The 17,999-nt window shown below is 36.4% G+C and overlaps 1 protein-coding gene across 1 annotated transcript in view; it reads left to right on the plus strand.

The window, feature by feature from the left end:
• LOC104076878 (protein lin-9 homolog) overlaps positions 1-17,824 on the plus strand; it is a gene marked incomplete at both ends in the record, with an annotated part of 18,087 nt that extends 263 nt beyond the window's left edge. The window contains 8 exons of the mRNA XM_009577894.1: positions 823-917; positions 4,734-4,838; positions 6,768-6,901; positions 10,042-10,167; positions 15,027-15,184; positions 16,295-16,428; positions 17,430-17,549; positions 17,723-17,824. Of these exons, the coding sequence (XP_009576189.1) occupies positions 823-917; positions 4,734-4,838; positions 6,768-6,901; positions 10,042-10,167; positions 15,027-15,184; positions 16,295-16,428; positions 17,430-17,549; positions 17,723-17,824 (974 nt within the window). The remainder of the gene's footprint in view (positions 1-822; positions 918-4,733; positions 4,839-6,767; positions 6,902-10,041; positions 10,168-15,026; positions 15,185-16,294; positions 16,429-17,429; positions 17,550-17,722) is intronic.
• Positions 17,825-17,999: the final 175 nt, after the last annotated feature.

Here is a 17,999-nt window from a genome sequence, read left to right on the forward strand (position 1 = left end):
TTTTTCTTCCTAAGTACTGCCTAGGCGTCAGGTTTGATGAGAAGATTGAGGTAATCTTTCCTCTCTTGAGGATGAGATAGGAGAAGGATTCTTAGCGAGACCTGTACATGTGACAAAATGTACATTAGGAAGGAATTTCACAATCTCTGTTTTGTGTTTTCTGTCAGCAAGTTGTGGGCTAAATCAAAAATCTGTTTATTATATCTTTTTCTTTGAAATTGTCTTCAGGAACATTCATACAAATTTTGAATACTTATAATCTGGTCAACAATAAAAGTTTCTTTATATATTACAAGGTTTCTGTTACACGAGGAAGAAGACATGGTCTGTTGAATATGTTGTAACTAATATAGGTTTGTTTCAATAAATTTATAAAATTTTATTTACTTGTTGGTGTGCACCCACTTCATCATTTTTTAGAACCAGAAGGCAGCCAGGTTCTTGTAGGGCTTTACCTTCTCCAGGTTTCAGTTACGGCCACAGTACAGCTGTCTAGATGTGTGTCAGCCTGGCAGTGGAACTAACTGATTCCAGTAAAGGAGATTTCAAGAAATCTAAATGTTGCCAGGAGTAAAAAATGTTTTGTTCATGTTTCTCCTTGTACTGAAAATCTCTTTCATTTTTTTTTTCATTAGTGTTCAGAACAATTTAATAACAGTATTGAAATCTAAAATCCATTTGTAATTGAATTCAAAGAAGATGTTGCAAGTAACAAAAATATATTAGTAGTTAATGATGGTTATATTAGCTTTTGGATAGTAGTTATGTTAAAACATACATATATGTATATGTATGTTAATGACATCGATTTCTTCACAACAGAGGGAAGTTTATCCAGTTCGTGGAATGAAAAGTATAATTCTCTGCAGAAAACACCCATTTGGAAAAGCAAGAATGCTGGTTCTGCAGTGGAAATGGTAAGAAGCAATAAAAAGACAACTTTAGGATTGGTAAAATACCATAAAGTACATCAAATTTAAGGATCAAAAAATTTGGCTGAGATTTATAGTTTCATAATTTCCGAATGTTAAACTGTGTCCTTCACAAGCAGTCTACACAGTTTGAATATGAGATGAAAACATATTTTATAAATGAATAATCAAACAGATTAAATTGCTGACCTTGTTCAAGATAGCTCGTAATCATTTTCTCTCTTTTTTGGAAAGCAAGTGCTGTGTGAAATGTTTGTACTGTATCTACCACCTTGAACTTAGGAATCGCCGTTTCTGATGAACCATTTGTTTTATCCCATGAAATATCTCACTTCTAATTATGGCTGAGAACTGATGCATAAAGAAAAGGAAGGGAAGATGTCATAATGCATTTCCATCATTGTGCCTTCTGGGGGGCAGATTTTAATAAAAATAAAGGAATGTCAGTGAAATGTCGTGTAGTATTCTGAGAGGTCTCATAGGAGACCTTACGTTAAAGAACAACCTTGGGGTGGGGGAATGAAAGGTAATGAGCCTGCACCCTTCAAGGGCATGTGTCTGGTGTTTGGGTTGACCATTTCGCTCTCTCTTTTTGAAATATTCCATTGTTGTTTCTTTCCCCGTTGTATCACATTCAAGCTTTTCTTGACTATTCCCAACCTCCTCTACCTTACCAAATCATGTGATTTTGGTTTGGTTTTGCCACCAGCTATATTGCACCCGGTGCCTTGTTTGTCTACATCTGTAATAGTGTGTGCTCTTTTTACTACACCCTGGAGAGTATATGAAATACTGTCTCAATTGCTAGGCGGATCTTTCTCCCATACTCTTCTGGTGCCGCCTTCTTCTACAGTAATCGCCGCCTTCTACTAACTTGCCAACTATCACCTGTTTGTTATTCAAATCATTATTTTTGTGAACTGTTTATTGGAAGGGAAACATTATGTTTGAAAACTATTGCACTTGCCTGCTCTGCACATAATCAAAATATCTGAGCAGCATCCAGTAGTGCATTAAGCAATGTGACTAACATCTGTTATATGTAGCTTGTTCTGTGATCTTTTCCCTGTGGAGGGAGACTTACACAGAGAAGGTATTTATTTTGGTAGGATTCATGCAGATATGTATACATATGTTGCTATATGTTTACAAAATGCAAATTCCAGACAGCGACCAGAACTTTGTGATGGCCCTTAGTTCCTGCAGGAGTTCATGTCACAGTTTTCAGCTGCTCACCAGGAATGCTCATTTCTCACAGAAAAAAGCCTTACCGGTAACTTGGAAGATTGGATGTGCTAAAGAACCAAAATCACTAGCCATAACATTTGTACGAAAACTTAGTCAGTCTTTAGGTATGCTGGCTGTAGGTATTAAAAATAAGGAGTCAAACTTTGAATGTAGTTCAGTATTCTGCAGAAAGCTGGGAGAAAGATCAGAGGATAGTCTGATGTGTTAGCAGTGGCCCGTGTTGCTGAGATGTGATGTAGTCTTCTGTACTAGTTTGAGTTCCCTGAACACTGGAAGTTTTGCAGATATGTTGTACTGTTGGTTGAAAAATCTTTCAAAAAATGCCTGACCTATTTAGCTAACGTGGATGATACCTCTTTGCAACGCTTGTTATTGTATTCTCGTGTGAGGCACCGGCAATCCAGACGGATGAAACACTCTTTATCATTTTGGATAGTTCCTTGGAATAGAATTTGGCAGCTTCTGTTGAGGGTTGTAAAACAGTTCTCTTGATCTGGATCATAGCCATAGCATAAGGTTGAAGGAACTCTTAAGTTTTGTCTAGATTGTTTTAGCATTTGTGTTCCTGTGTTGGCGCATGCTTTTCATCTAGTATAGCGTCAGAAAATCAAGAACTACTATATAGACATTTGGGAGAAAAATATTGTTCTGGAACCAGCATCTCAAATGTCAAGACTAAAATATAATTGCAAATATTCAATAGGAACCTGGCTTTTCATCCTGTGGGCAGAATGCTGTGATTAAAAAGTCCTGGAGTTCTGTGATGTAAGAGTTTTTATTGTTGGAACAGGATTGTGGATTTGTTTTCTTGCTCAAAAGTTAGAATAGTTCTGACCTTTCCTTTTTAGGATCATGGTTTGTCAAGGATGGCAAAGATGTTATGAAAGAACATAAAGACATTGTAATTGAAATTTAAGATTTTTCTTAAGGTTTAGCAAATTGGAAGATGTGAAGAAAAGAACTTGATGTATCTAGGTGAAGAGAGAAAAACAACATCCATAACAATTAATGTGATAAATTAATTACTATGTTAATATGATGCGGGCACCATTTGGTTACCTTGCCGATATATAGTTCCTCTGTTCAGTGTGTGTCTCTCTCCTGGTTTGTAACATCTACAAGGAATGGACATTTTCTTCTGTGTGCTGAATGTGCTTAGGTGTCTAGCACATACAGGACACTACTGTTACTTAAATGCACTTGTGTAGTTATATTTATAAAATGCATGTAATTTAGAGTAAGAAAGGCACGTTTCCCTGGGAAAGCTCCAGCTGTTCTCATGGCATGGAACAGAGATTTTTTTGCTACCACTAATTAATTTAATAGAGAATATCTCTTTTCAAACAGATACTTTAATCAGTCACAAACTTATTAAATGTCTTTCTTAAGTGTAAATGCTTATTAGTGAAGTTTTGTTTCACTTTGTAGATTTATTTTGTTTCTGACTCCTATTAAGGGCTTATCTTTGTCATCAGTATTCTTCACACTGTGGGTGTTACAGATTTCATACCCATATCGATTTGTAGCACTTTCACCATCTGTTCTGAAAGAAGTGAAATCTGCATTTGTTCTGCCTTTACTCATCACCTTTGTAAATAGTTTGAAATACAAGGAACGCTACAGGGTGCAGTCTTGGGTTTCTGCAAAGGAGACACGTTTCAGTTGTGGCTGGCTCCTGTGCTGGGCCACAAAGTCTTCATGGAAGGAAAAGCTGCTTGCTTTCAGCACTAACAGCCAGTCATAGCTTACTCTTTTGTCCTCACTGAAAGCAGAAGTTTTTTCCCATAGTGTAAAATGTTGAAGAATAACTAAATGGAAGTATTTTTTTCATTACACATATTTGCAATATGGTTTCTTGTTTTCGATCAGCCTTCTAATGCTCTTTGAGCTATAACATCTTAGCACACAAGTAAATTTTAGTTAGCATAAATTCTAAATTCTTCTCTTTTCTGATATTTTCATATAACTTATTCAAGCTTTAGTTTCTTCAGACTTCAGCTTCTTAGTATTTTGCAGTGTAGGCACTTTCAATGAGTTAAAAAACCAACAAACCCACAACACTATTAGACTCGTAAGAAATCCTTGCAAAAAAATTATATCCAGCTAATGTTTTTACTGAGAACATACCAAAACAAATACGCTGTTTGAATAAACTTTTTTTGACCCAAAATTCAGAACGAACTGTTTAACAGATGTGCTTATAACCAAAGCAAGGACTATTTTAAGCTTAGATACACAAGTGTTTAGACACCTAACTCCTCTGGAAACAAGTGGGAGTTAGGTTCTAAATACTTCCGTGGAACTAGGCCAGCAGTATAGTAATGGGTTATAGTTAGCATTGGAAAGCCTGGAATCTTAAATTCCTTCTTCTCTTCTCTCAGCCCTTAGGTCTCTAACAGCTAGGAGGCACTATTTATTGTGTACCATGTGCCTTAAAACCAATAGGTGGCAAGAGAAAAGGCATTCCATTTCTCTCACTGTGAGTTCTGTGCATGAACAGAGAAATCAGATTTTTTTTTTCTTGTAATTCATTCTTAATTTTGATACATGCAGCCCTTCAGAAATTCAAAACGGAGTCGACTCTTCTGTGAAGAAGATGACAGACAAATAAACACAAGGTCACCCAAAAGAAATCAGAAGGTTGCGATGGTTCCACAGGTACCTACGTGTATGCAGATATTTTTACCAAAAAGGGGAACAAGCCTATCTGTGTTAGCTGAAAACTAGAATACATTTGCTTTTCAAGTTGCATTATCAGTTTATGAATATTCTTGTGAGGAAAGCTGTTGCTAGGAGTAAGCCACAATTCAAAACAGATTTATATTTTTCTTCCTCACAACTGGGTTCCTCAGTTTGTTATGGGAGTACCTGTTCTTTTTGATCCTGGACATAAGCATACAGAGCTAGAAAGGATTCCAGACTAATTGCCCATCTTGCTCCTGCAAACAATTGTATCCTGTAGTCTGCATAAATTTATTAAGGTTCAGTTAAAAACTGTCTAGGTTTCTTGCACTGACTACATCATTTAGAAGGCTGCTATAGAACTTAATGTATTCCAACAGTTAGGAACTTGCTCTAGATTTGTAGCCTAAATGTATTCATGGCCATCTATACGTTCTTGATCCTGTAATGATAATGTCTTCCAATTCAAACAGCTTGTTTTTCTACTCCTCCACTTGACTGTCTACTCCTTGATATAGCATGAAAGAGCAGCTGTAATTTCTTTCAGCCTTTATTTGCTATGTTAGACAGGGCAACATCTCTTAGTCTCAGAGAATTGGCTCTCTAGTACCTTTGTCATCCAAATCACTTATCTCTACCATCACCTTATGAACCTGAATTTGCCACACTGAAAAAGTATTATTTGAATACTGGTCTTATTTGCCTTCTGAACTGTACTGTGCAATGTCAAATGGGGAAGACTTAGCAGTTGCCATTTTGCTGGGTCCATTTTGTCAGAGATGACGACCATGACATTTCTCTCTACTCATTACCATGATTTCTTAGCAGTAGAAAGACCTGGATAATGTTCTAAGCCCGGTTGGTTTGTACTTAAATGTCTGGTTCAGGAGGTCCAGTGATTGCTAGATAAACATTTGTGAGGGACTGCAGCTGCCGTAGCTCACAGATCTTGCTGGCCTGCTAGGCTTTCTTTCCTGGAGTTCCAGTGGGAGAAATGGGACCTGTATCTATAACGTAGTGGTTAAGTGCAGCAGAAGCCAGCAAGGTGCCTACCTTATGCTTTGTCCTATTATCGCTGCTGCTAAAGGTCAAAATACTTTTGAGTGTTTGGGGAAGGATAACAATTGATTATGGCATGGGGACCCAGTTAAACTAATATTCTCAAAAAGCTATTATTTTTTGCAAGTAAGTTTCTCTTTTGGTCAGTTAAGACAGCCATCCCTGGAACAAAATTACAGAACTATTTTTCTACGGTCTTGTTTAAACGCAGGTCTACGTATAATGCATGCAATCTAAGACAGTGTCTTTTCTGCAATTTATAAAATAGCTTTCAAATGTAGTTAAAACTTGATTGCTTATGTCCATGCTAGTTACTCTTGCAGTTTTCTAAAAAGCAGACACTGCTCAAAGCTTTGGCTATATTACGTTCCTGTGCTAGCTTCATCCTCAGTTTAAGAAGAGTTAACAAGACTAGAGGCACTAATGCAAATGAGGCAGTTGGTGTTGCTGGCATCTGAGCAGTAACATCACATATGCTCACTTGAGACAATGTTCAGTAGTGCCTCAAACTTTTGAAGTCTGTGTGTACTTCAGTGCCATGCTACTGTTACCAATAATGTCCTTTCAGTGTTGGAAAATGTTTCTGTTAGAAGAGCTTTGTATAGAGATAATTTGTTGTATTGATCCTGCTAAAGTTTGTCATCTGTTATGTTTGATTGCATTGCTGATATAACGCAGTAAGGATTATTATAGATCTGCAACAAAAAACTGTCATGAAACAGTATGTGCAATTAAAATGTAACAATTACTAATATGCAAACTTTTATCAAGAAAATCTAGTTTAATTATTTGAATATTGAAGAATGTTAGACTGTGTTTAACTGTTTCCTTTATTTTACTACATAGAAGTTTAATACAACAATGCCAACACCAGACAAGAAGGCATCACAGAAGATTGGTTTACGGCTTCGTAACCTGCTCAAACTTCCCAAAGCTCACAAGTGGTGCATATACGAATGGTTCTATTCAAATATAGATAAGTATGTTTGTTTTTATATGATTATCTCTTATTAGTATAGAAACAAGTCATTTTCTGAAATTGAGCTGCAAATTTCCATATATATTGGTTAGATACTCCAAGGTTTACTCTTAAATTATTAGTTATTGAAAATTATTTCATTGTCTTGTGGGTTTTTTTCCTCTTTTTTATAATGAGCAACCTACTTGGGTATTTGCTTGCGTGGTCTTCTATAGAAAGCCTTCCTTCATGGAAATAATTTTCTCTGCCTCTACCAGATACAAGATTTTATTCATAATGTTTTTGGCATCTTAAGCATGAAGTTATCAGAACACTTAGACTTTTTTGAATCCTTGGATCAGTGTTACACACGGGGGATGGGATGGAGACCGTTTCTTCATAAGTGCTGCTTCCCTAAAAGGTGTAAATGTTGATTTCGGATATTTCTTCCCCATCACCCTGTTTTTATCCTGATCACTTACAGAGCTCCAGGTTGTGACTATTCAGCTGTTGTCTAGATATCAGCATCCTTTTTGGATATCCTAATCTATCTCCTAGACTGTTTCTGCAATTTGTGCTTCAGAGTCTTTGGCACTTGTTCTCTTAATGCTGCTAGCAAGGTGGTGTGAATTGTTTAAAAGAGCTGTTTTAATTTAGTCCCTAATCATGAAAAACTAAAAATTCTAAAATGTAAAAATCATTATTGATGAATGGAATCTTAAAATCTACACTGATTGACTAGTATATGAAACACTAGTATTTAATATTCTAAAGAATAGCTTCAGCGTTAACAAGCATTCTTTTCCAGAATTTATTCATAATAATAAATTCAAAATAATTACTGTTTTTTCTTCCTATTTTAATCACAATTGCTGCGGCTGTTTTCCTTAACTGAGAAGGCAGTCATAGCAACAGAAAAACATTTTAGGATATGTTCATCACAAGTAGAAAAATTACATGTCCATTTTCGTTAGTTTTAAATTCATCATCTATAGGATTTAATTTCTTTGAAAGAAGTAGTCTTTACATGCTTTTTCCCCCCCCCTTATTTGGAAACAAACAAAGAACCCAAACCCTACTTACTCCTGCTAGTAATTCTAATATAGAATCATAGAATCATACAATCATTAAGGTTGGAAAAGACCTCTAAGATCATCGAGTCCAACCATCAACCCAACACTACCATACCTGCTAAACCATGTCCCTAAGCGCCTCATCTACACGCCTTTTAAATACCTCCAGGGATGGTGACTCCACCACTTCCATTTATAATCATGATTTTTACAACAGTCCAAGAACTTTTAGTTTATTCTCAAATAATTGTCTGTGGAACTTTAAGTCTATCAGTAGACTAGAATTTGAGTTTAGCAGGTAATTCTGAAAACCTCTTTGATAGTTACCAATGTATGCTTGTAATGCCTGTAAGAGATGATCATGTTAAGATATTATAACATAGTTTACTAAGAAACTACATATCTTTGGAAGAAAAACTTTGATGTGTGTTGTTTTGAGTGATATGATCTAGACTTAATGAGAAACTTAAAAAAGTGTAAAGCATAGAGCCAACTGTCAACTGACAAAATATAGCTCACTGACAAGTCTCAAAATATTTTAATCAAGTTGTCTCATCTGAAATTGAAATAATCAATTTAAATGCCATGTCTACTATAAGTTTTTGAAATATTTTAAACTCTACAACTATCATCTGTGGTTATTAGGTTATTGAAGCTGTTTTAGTTGGATTCTCTCCACGCTGCTGCAGGGGACTGTTTTCTGTAAAATCCCATTGACTTCTGACACGCAGAGACTCCTAAAGAGTCACTTACTACTACAGGGATCATGGGCCTTCAGAATCAGATGCAGCTGTAGCTTGCTTACACCATTTCCCAGAGGTTCCAATCTTGTGGATGCTGTGGGTTTGCAGTGTGCCTGCTTAGGGACAAGTGATAGTAAAAACAATCAAATACAGATTCTCTTTCTCCAAAAAAAACAAACCAGTTGTTCTTTACACAGCTATCTTTCTTTAGCGACAGTAAATCCAGATAAAATAAAACTTTTTTATACGCTTCCTTGTCTGTTTCCTGAGCCTCATTGATCATCCTTTGTGGTTTCCTTTTCACTTCATGTCACAGCTGCAGATCCTTCTGCTTCAAAAATATTCTTTTCCATTCTTGCCCGAGTCTCCTTACCTATATATACCTTCCCTTTCTCCCGCCACCCCACACACTCCATTGAAAGCAGTGTTGCTTCCAAGATCCTCTTTGTTCTGTGCTTGGGGATCTTCCTCTCTAAACCGCAGCACCCTGCAGAGAGTGGAGAAAAGTGGCTTTATCTAGGATGCAGTTATTATTTTGTTCTCACTACGTGAGATCTACTTCGGTTGCATATAGTCTTTAATGATTAACATGCTATTAGACAGCCATATCCATTGCAGCTTCCTTGTCTCTTCAGTCCAAGAAGGATGTGGTACTACAAAGTAAAAGGCAATCATAGAACATAGAGATGCAGACAGGTCATAGCATCAAAGAGAAATTCATAAGTTGTGTAGGTGGGTTCTCTGAACTGTCACTTCTATAATACTGATCCTCTGCTTCATCATGGAGTCATGGTATGGTATAATAAAAGTCTCACTTGTATAGCTGTAGAGAATGTAGGCTCAATGTCCTGTATTTTTGGAACCCTGTGTTGAGAATCTGGGTTAAAATTGAATGGATTTATGAAAAAGGTACTGTCTTTTTATTTCTCAGTATTACATTGTCCCGTCCTTTATTCTCAACACCTCACCATATCTTTATGGTTTCCTTCAGTGTGTTTTAGCATCCTCATGATACTGCATTGGCTTTGCTGAAGTTTCATTTGGTGCCTTTATATACATTACAAAGCAGGATGAATACCTATGTTGCCCTGTAGTAACAAGAGAGAGGAACATTTTTAAACATCTCTGTAAGGCTCAGATAGAACAATAGTACTGTAAACTTTCTGTCTTTGTTTTCAGTTGAATTTATTTCGGGTTAAATTTGTCCTTTGAATAGGAATGTCTTGTTTATATGACTGATTTATACTTTTTGTTTTCATTGTATTTCTTATGATTGATGCTTTTTGGAATCTCGTGACAAAAGTTTACTAAGTGTAGTTAACAGGGAATCAATTCTGTTTCAACAGGCCACTATTTGAAGGAGATAATGACTTCTGTGTATGTCTGAAAGAATCTTTTCCAAATTTGAAAACCAGAAAATTGACAAGAGTAGAATGGGGGAAAATCAGACGATTAATGGGAAAACCACGGAGGTAATTTTTTTTTTCCTTTCTTTCTTTCTTTTCAACTAATAACCACATGTAGTTTTGATGTTTCTGGAATTCTTACTTCTAAAATAATTTTGCATGCAGGTAGTAAAGCAAAATAATAGCTGAGAGTAGAAAAACATTTTATGAAAATGTGTTCTCTGAGCACACACCCTGCTCCGCCACACACCCTATTCCTTATGTGCGTGTGTCCAGTCCATGTAGTTCTCATGAGCCTGTACTTGAAATGTTTCTCTTCCCACTCTAGATAACTGAGTGTCAAAGCTAGGATATGTTGAAATTATTATTGTATCTTCTATGCTGCAGTGCTTCCTGGCATGGAAGACAGGCCAATTTTTGAATAAGTTTTCTTCTGGTTATAATTAAGCTCTTCATGGGGAAAACAAGTGCACAGTTTCATCTCATTTATCGTATTATTTTATAAACCATTTTATAGATCCTCAACTTTTCCTGGCTTGGCTGCCAAAACAGAGAGGCGAAAGTCACCTGTAAAATATTAGACATTGTAGAGAAGAATCCAAATTTAACAAAGGGCATACTTTTTTCTCTAATTTAGAATTCTTAATTCTTAAATCCACTGATTCAGTTCAGCCTTTTCACAGAACCTATGCAATTTAGCCTAGAGAAGAGAAAGCTCAGGGAGGATCTCATCTCTGTGTATAAATATCTGAAGGGAACGTATAGAGAACACGGGGCCAGGCTCTTTTCAGTGTTGTGTGGAGATAGAGGCAATGGGCACAAACTGAAACACGGGAGGTTCAGTCTTAACATAAGAAAACACTTTTTTACTGTGAGGGTGACTGAGCGCTGGTAGAGGTTGCCAGAGAGGTCGTAGAATCTCCATCCTTAGGGATACTCAAAGGCTGTCTGGACATGGTATTGGGCAGCCTCCTGTAGGTGACCCTGCTTGGAGGGATTGAAGCAGATGACCTCCAGAGATCACTCCCAAACTCAAACATTCTGTGGTTCTGTAAGATCAGGAGAAAAATATGTAAGTAGTATTTCAGAAATAAAAGACTGGTTTATTTATAAAAATATAAATACTAAAGCACTGAATCCATTTCATACGTCACTGTACTGAGTCAGATTATATTTTGTCCGATGGAGGCTATTTCATCTTCTGTACCTGTAAACAACTTTACATAACTGAAAATTGCCAGTCTGGGGAAGGCAGAGCAGAGCCTCCTTAAAAATAGTTCCTTTTGGAAAGGTGTTCATATCATTTGAGCTTAACTGTAAGCCAGCTTTTAGTTCCTCTATCATCATGCTTCCCACTGAGAGGGAATTGGTGTGTTTGGAGGTTAAATCATCACTTACTCTTGCTCATTTCACTTTTGCCAAAGATGGGTACCACTACAGAAGATCAGCTTGCCTCATTCAGCAGTCTGTTGGACCATTGATGTAACTTCCCTTTTTTTCTTTTTTTTTTTTTTCTTTTTTTTTTTTTTGGGGGGGGGGGTCGGGGGGTGGGGAGGATCAGGGAGGGGCATGGTGTTTGTTTTGGTTTGGGTTTTTTTGTTAAGCTACCGTATGGTTAGTTTTTTAAAAAGAGAGACTCGTGCCTAAGGAAGCACAAGTCTAAATGGGCAGGAAGTTATTTTATCTGAATTCTGAAGTACAAGTATTTGACTGGATATAGAGTTTGGTTTTGTTTGTTAACCAGAAGTTTATGATATCTTGCTTTTTATCAACCTAAAATAAGCACTCCTGTTTGCTTTTCATTTCTTTAATAATTTGAAAAAAAAACCATTTATTGGTAGTCTTTTTTAAGATCTCCAGAGTGTCCTTGGGCTCGGTTCTAAAAGATTTTTAATTACTCTAAATAATTTGAATGCTTTTTCAATTTTCATCTACTTCTGGAGCAAACCTTTCTGATATTACTATTCTGTTAGAAATTTCTTGTCTGTCCTCATCATATGCAAGTAAGCTAAATACCATGTCAATACCAGTATCTCCCCATGAGTGAGGAGAAAAAATAAGACATTTTGCATCCACAGTGTTGATGGCAGAGGATAATACTGTCTCTGTGTGATAGCTGTGCACGTGGTTGTTGTCTTTTTTTTTAATTTTGTTTTAAATATATTGTAATATTTTCTTATGTCTGCTGCTACTTTAAATGTCCTATCACACCATCAACAGTGTGGTTGATTGGCACAGCAGTGTACTTCATGGGAACCTGCAAAACTTGTAAGATTCCAGTAGACTGTGGGGAAAGATATGCTCCAAGAAAAGGAAGAGGTAATAGTTAGTCTTGTGTACTCCGTATAAACTTCATTGGGGTTGTGAAATAGCAATGGATATGAATTAAGCTCAGATATGCTTGTCCTGCAACTATATGATGGTGATGATTCCTCTGTTAGTTCAAATTCTCATGACCGAGGTAGAAACTGAGAAGAACGTTCAACCTCTTAAAAAGCGTCTATAGAAAAGTAATGAGGTTGCAATGTGATCTGTACCATAGTTTTCATCTTCATTTTTTTGATAGGAATGGCACAAAGATGGGATAACCTTTATTAAATACATTTGAGGGGCATGGGGTTGGAGATTTCCTGTAACAGAAGCCAGAAATATATTGCAAATGCTTTCTACCTCCATGACCTACAGCATTCAGAACAGAGACTGTTTAAGGACATCTGAGCTAGTAGAAAAACAGTAGTTGCTTTTGTAGGGACCTCCAAGATCAGTGATTAGTATATTAGCATTTGAATTTGTTTTTCTAAGAGCGCAGGTCAAAGAACATTAGGCAATATCTGATGTTCTTGATGCAAGACCCTGGACATGATCAGAAGGACTATTATTAAAGTCTTTATTGCCTTTTTTTTTTATTATTTCTTTTTTTTTGTCTTGCTGTGATAAGTCACTCTGTTCTCCTCAATGAAATTTAAAAGCCCATGGCAAGCATTATTTCACACTTGTTCCTCCCCAGTAGTAAATATGAAGCAAATAGCATCTTTAAATGAGAATATCCAAATAAGCTTTGCATAAGTCTCCCAACCACCATCTCTCTCTGTCTTTCTGCCATATCCCTTTCCAGATATTTTGAATTCCTAATGGGGATCATTAGGCAATACACAACTCAAGGTAAACACATTCTGCTCTTCAGTGGTAAACTGGTGAATGGGACACACACCTACGCCTACCGTCGCTCAATCTACAGTACAGTTTCTAGACTATACAAAGGATAGTGACAACTTTTGCAGTGCTAGTGATTGGAAAGCCTAGTAAAGGAACCTTCAGTGCAGTGCATTACTGCACATACCTTACAGAAATACATCACAGCTTCAGTTCATTCCTCTTCATTCTTTTTTTTTTTTTTTTAATGTCTTGCCTGGGACTAAGATCTCATTGTGTTAGCACTGTACACACTGGACAAAACAGATGGTCTATGCCCCATATAACTTAGAAACCATGTATAAGTTAAAAGGCAAACGAGGTATGCATATGGACAAGAGAGTGTGAAACTGCTGGTAAGTGTGACAGAAAGCGGTTTCAGCACCCTGGCAGCTTAGTTCTTAATGATCTTTTCATACACATTGCAAGGAAGAGAAGTTTTGGAGAACAGTGAAATGGCCTTGTGGAACTCTCTGAGTGAGGGGTATACAGAAGAAAACATAGGAATTTATTTCAGCATATAATAAGAGAGTAGTAGAAGCAGACTTGGAAATAGGAGCTGACTGCTTGGTACTGAGTGAGAGAGAAATAACTGAGGAAGATCTTGAAGGGATTTAAAAAAGAAAATAATTTGCAGTATAGAAGGGGGAACCAATGGAGGAGTTGTCAGTGTCTTCTAAAATAACCTCATAAAATAGGACTTTTTATTGATCAGTAATCAATATATAACTGTATGACTTCCACAGAAAATGTTTAAATTGCATTTGACTGCAGTAAAGCAATTAACAAAGGTAGTAAATTATTTGATAAATAACTGCTTCTGCAATTAAGCAGACCTACAATAGCATCTGTACTCCTTTTTTAAATGACTTCTTTCATTGACACAAGAATGATAAAACTTTTTTTTAATAAGGAATGAGAGATAGGATCGAGTCCTTAATGTCTTTATGCTTTCAGTATTTCCCTCATGCATCATGCCTATTCAGTAGGTTAAAAATGAAGAATTAATAAAACCAAGTAAGGGTCTTGGGAGTAAGTCTTTCATCTTTTAGATTACATTTTAAGACATCCCCCCTCCAAAATGGGGGAGGGGACTGCTAGAGATTACCTGATTTTACACAATAGCCCAAGTTCAAACAAATGTGTACTTTTACTATGATCAATCTCAGAACAAGTCATCTGCAGAATAGAGATTTTGTGGCTGAGTTTTGCTTGCATCTGTGCAGAGTACAAGAGACAGAGAAGTGCCCTTTTATGTTCTGAGTCTGGTGCCCTTTCATACTAAATTAATTTAATTGAGCTAATGAGCACGTGTGAAAGGGATCTCCTATGTATCAGTAAGTGATGGCAGCCAGGGACCTCACAGTAAGTCCTCCTTACATGGATTGAACTGGTATTCAGAGTAGACTGGATGTGGGATCTGCTTTAGCTTTGTTGTGACACCAGGTGGATCCCTATAAGCAGAAAAAGCCCCAAAAAGTTATACTCTTCTGATATACCAATGCAAACAGCTAGCATTCCTGAGTATTATTTTCAAATAAACTGTTATTTTAGAAGTGATAATTTTGGGGAGTAAGACTGTCTAAATCCGTTCAACAAAATCCCTTTCTCTTGAACACTTCACCCCAAGCTTTTTCATTTTGCCTCACTAATTTGTAAACTATGCCTATTTATTTGATGTGTCTTCACATATGTATGTTTTCAGTGCTGAATTTAAGTTAATTGTATTATAGATGTTCCTCTGCGTTCTTTGAGGAAGAGAGATCAGCGTTAAAACAGAAACGGCAGAAAATAAGACTTTTGCAGCAGCGGAAAGTTGCAGATATTTCACAGTTCAAAGATCTTCCAGAAGAAATTCCATTACCGCTTGTAATAGGAACGAAAGTTACAGGTAATTTCTTAAAAACAAATAAACAAAAAAACAGCCGAGTGTTTTGCAAAGATTTTAGTAAACCGTAATGTACTTAGTGCTCATAGTTAAAATAAATTTAAAACATCCAAAATTGTATGTTTTTATTGTTAGCTCTTTGAGAAGGTGCTTGTGAGGATTAGCTAGTACTTATAAAACAGTGATACGGTTTTGAGGTACAAACTTAGTATGGTTTATTATTCCTGAAGATTTTATTTTTATGTCTAGTATATGTAACAAGTCTTGGAGAGAGAGATGCTTAAATGCAAAGAGCTGAGTGCTGTCTGAAAGTTTAAAATCTAACCTAATACAAAACTTGAGCTTTATTTTTCCATAAATACAAGTAAAAATACTTGTTTTGAAACAGATACACAATTTATATTGCAGTGTAGTTGGACATGTACACTAAACATGACATTGCCTTACTGAAAAAACTTACACATAACTGAGGAAGGAATATTGTTAAAAACATTCCACAAGTTTTGTCTAATTTTATAAAAAATTGAATTCCTCCATCCTGTCCGTTTGTGATCCAGATGCTTTTCACTTAAGCATGGTATCTCCCACTCAAGCCATTACTGTTCATTGCTTTTTGCGTTCTTCAGCAACAATGCCCTTAATTCTTGCTGAAGAGCAGGCATGCACAACACTGCCTCTCCTCACTCTCCTAGAGCTGTATCCTTGAGCTGCGTTCCTCATTGTCTTTTGCTAAATAAGCAGTCATCAGTGGAAGTGATCAAAGAGAAATGGTATGCAAAATCATCCGGAAATTGACTTTTGCCTGCAAAATCTGTCTGTCAGAAGGTATTGGGTATTAAATAGTGTTTTATTTAGACATAAGTGTAGTGCTAAGGATTAGATTTGGGAAATACTTGACTTGCAAAGATAAATTTGACAAAAATTTGGGTAGTATTTCTATTGCATACAATTGTTTTTCTGGGTTTACCTTTTTTTTTTTTTTCCCATTTAATCTGTGGGTTTTAAATATACGTATAAAGGGTTACTTGCAAAAGATGTATTAAGTCTATTTTTCTCAATGGTATCAGAACATTATAATGTTTGGTTTGTTGTTTGTTTGTTTGTTTTTTAAAGCACGTTTGCGAGGTGTCCATGATGGACTATTCACTGGACAAATAGACGCTGTAGACACTCTTAATGCTACATACAGAGTGACTTTTGACAGGGCAGGTCTTGGAACACACACAGTCCCAGATTATGAAGTTCTTGTAAGTATTAATGGCACATTCTTAAAATAGCTGTAATATAAAATAAAATTTAAAAATCTACAATTGTATGCTTTAATCACAAAGAAGAAAATTCAAAATGTTACATTCAGGTGGTATTGTCATAAAGTAGAAACAAGCATAACAGATGCACGGGGAATTCCAGGGGAATGAGTTTCTACCATTTATGGTTTTATAGAACAGGATAACCCTCTATGATAAAAACATAATGGCTTAGGCTGGAATAATTTACTAGACCTACTATTATAGGTTATTATAGTAGCTTGAGTTTAATATGAAGAAATATAACAAGTAGTGTAAGATCCCAAAGAAAATTCTGCTATGGGATTCTGGCAGGATTTGCAGAAAATGTTCAAGAAAACCTGGCCCTTTGTAGTTTGCCAAAGTCTGGAAAGGCCTCTGGTAGTCTCAAGCAAGTATTATGAGTTGATTGAACCTCATTTTGAAACTTCTTATGGTAATGAAGCTACCTGTGAGGATGTTGCTTTGGTCAAACAATTTGGGATTATTTCCTAGCTTGTAGGCTTTTGTACCAATTTCTGAGCTCTAGGAATTGTTCCTGCCAGTCTGACCTAGACTGCAAGCTTTTCAGAGGACCTCACGTTCTTTTGTATCTTCTGTAGTGTTGAATCTACTAAGGGCCCATAATTTGTCTAAAGACTAGTCTCTGTCATGATCTGAGTTTGGAGCCTCTGCTGAACTCCTGTTCAGTCATGATTTGTCTGCAACTTGCCAACAGAATTTTTGGAAATATTCTTGCAGGTTTTATTTGATGTGATGCCATAACACTTTGAAAAGTCCAGCAATGGAATATGATTTTGAAGCTCCTGCTAGCTCAAGAGCAATCTTTTAACGTTGTTGGGTTTGGGGCATGGATGGGCATGGCTAGTCTAGGTTCCAGAAATAAATTATGTATTCCAACAGGTGTGTAAAATTAATTAATCTGGCAGCTGAAGTATATCCTTCCTTTTCCTGTTTTGCAGAGTAACGAGCCTCATGAAACCATGCCAATTGCTGCCTTTGGACAGAAACAACGTCCTTCAAGGTTCTTTATGACCCCTCCCCGATTGAATTATCCACCTTCACTCCAGTCTCCGATTACAGTAAGTTACTTTTTTCATGTAATATTAATCATTGAAATATTTTCTGACACATTTTGAAGCTGTTACCTTAAATGGTTTTTGAGATTAATTTTCTGAGGTTATTTGTCAAGATAAAAATTTTAGCAAATCCCTCTAAAAATAAGCTATTAAATTAGATGTTCTTTCTTGTATAGGACAGTGATCCTTTATTAGGACAATCTTCGTGGAAAAACAAAATTTCAGGCACAGATAGTGAAACACTAGGAGGCTTTCCAGTGGAATTCCTCATTCAAGTGGTAAGTGTTAACTGCAACTCGTAATCTTGTGTATTGTCCTTTTGTGTTTATTCTGCCAATCCTTCTGCAGTTAAATGACCTGTTGATTTATGACGGATATGGGGATATCCAAATTAACTTTTGAAAAGATGTTAATAATATTAGTTTTTATCCCGCCCTCCGCCCCCACCCCACC

The sequence above is a fragment of the Fulmarus glacialis genome, unplaced genomic scaffold (genome assembly GCF_000690835.1).
Source record: "Fulmarus glacialis isolate BGI_N327 unplaced genomic scaffold, ASM69083v1 scaffold16685, whole genome shotgun sequence".
NCBI classification, from domain to species: Eukaryota; Metazoa; Chordata; class Aves; order Procellariiformes; family Procellariidae; genus Fulmarus; species Fulmarus glacialis.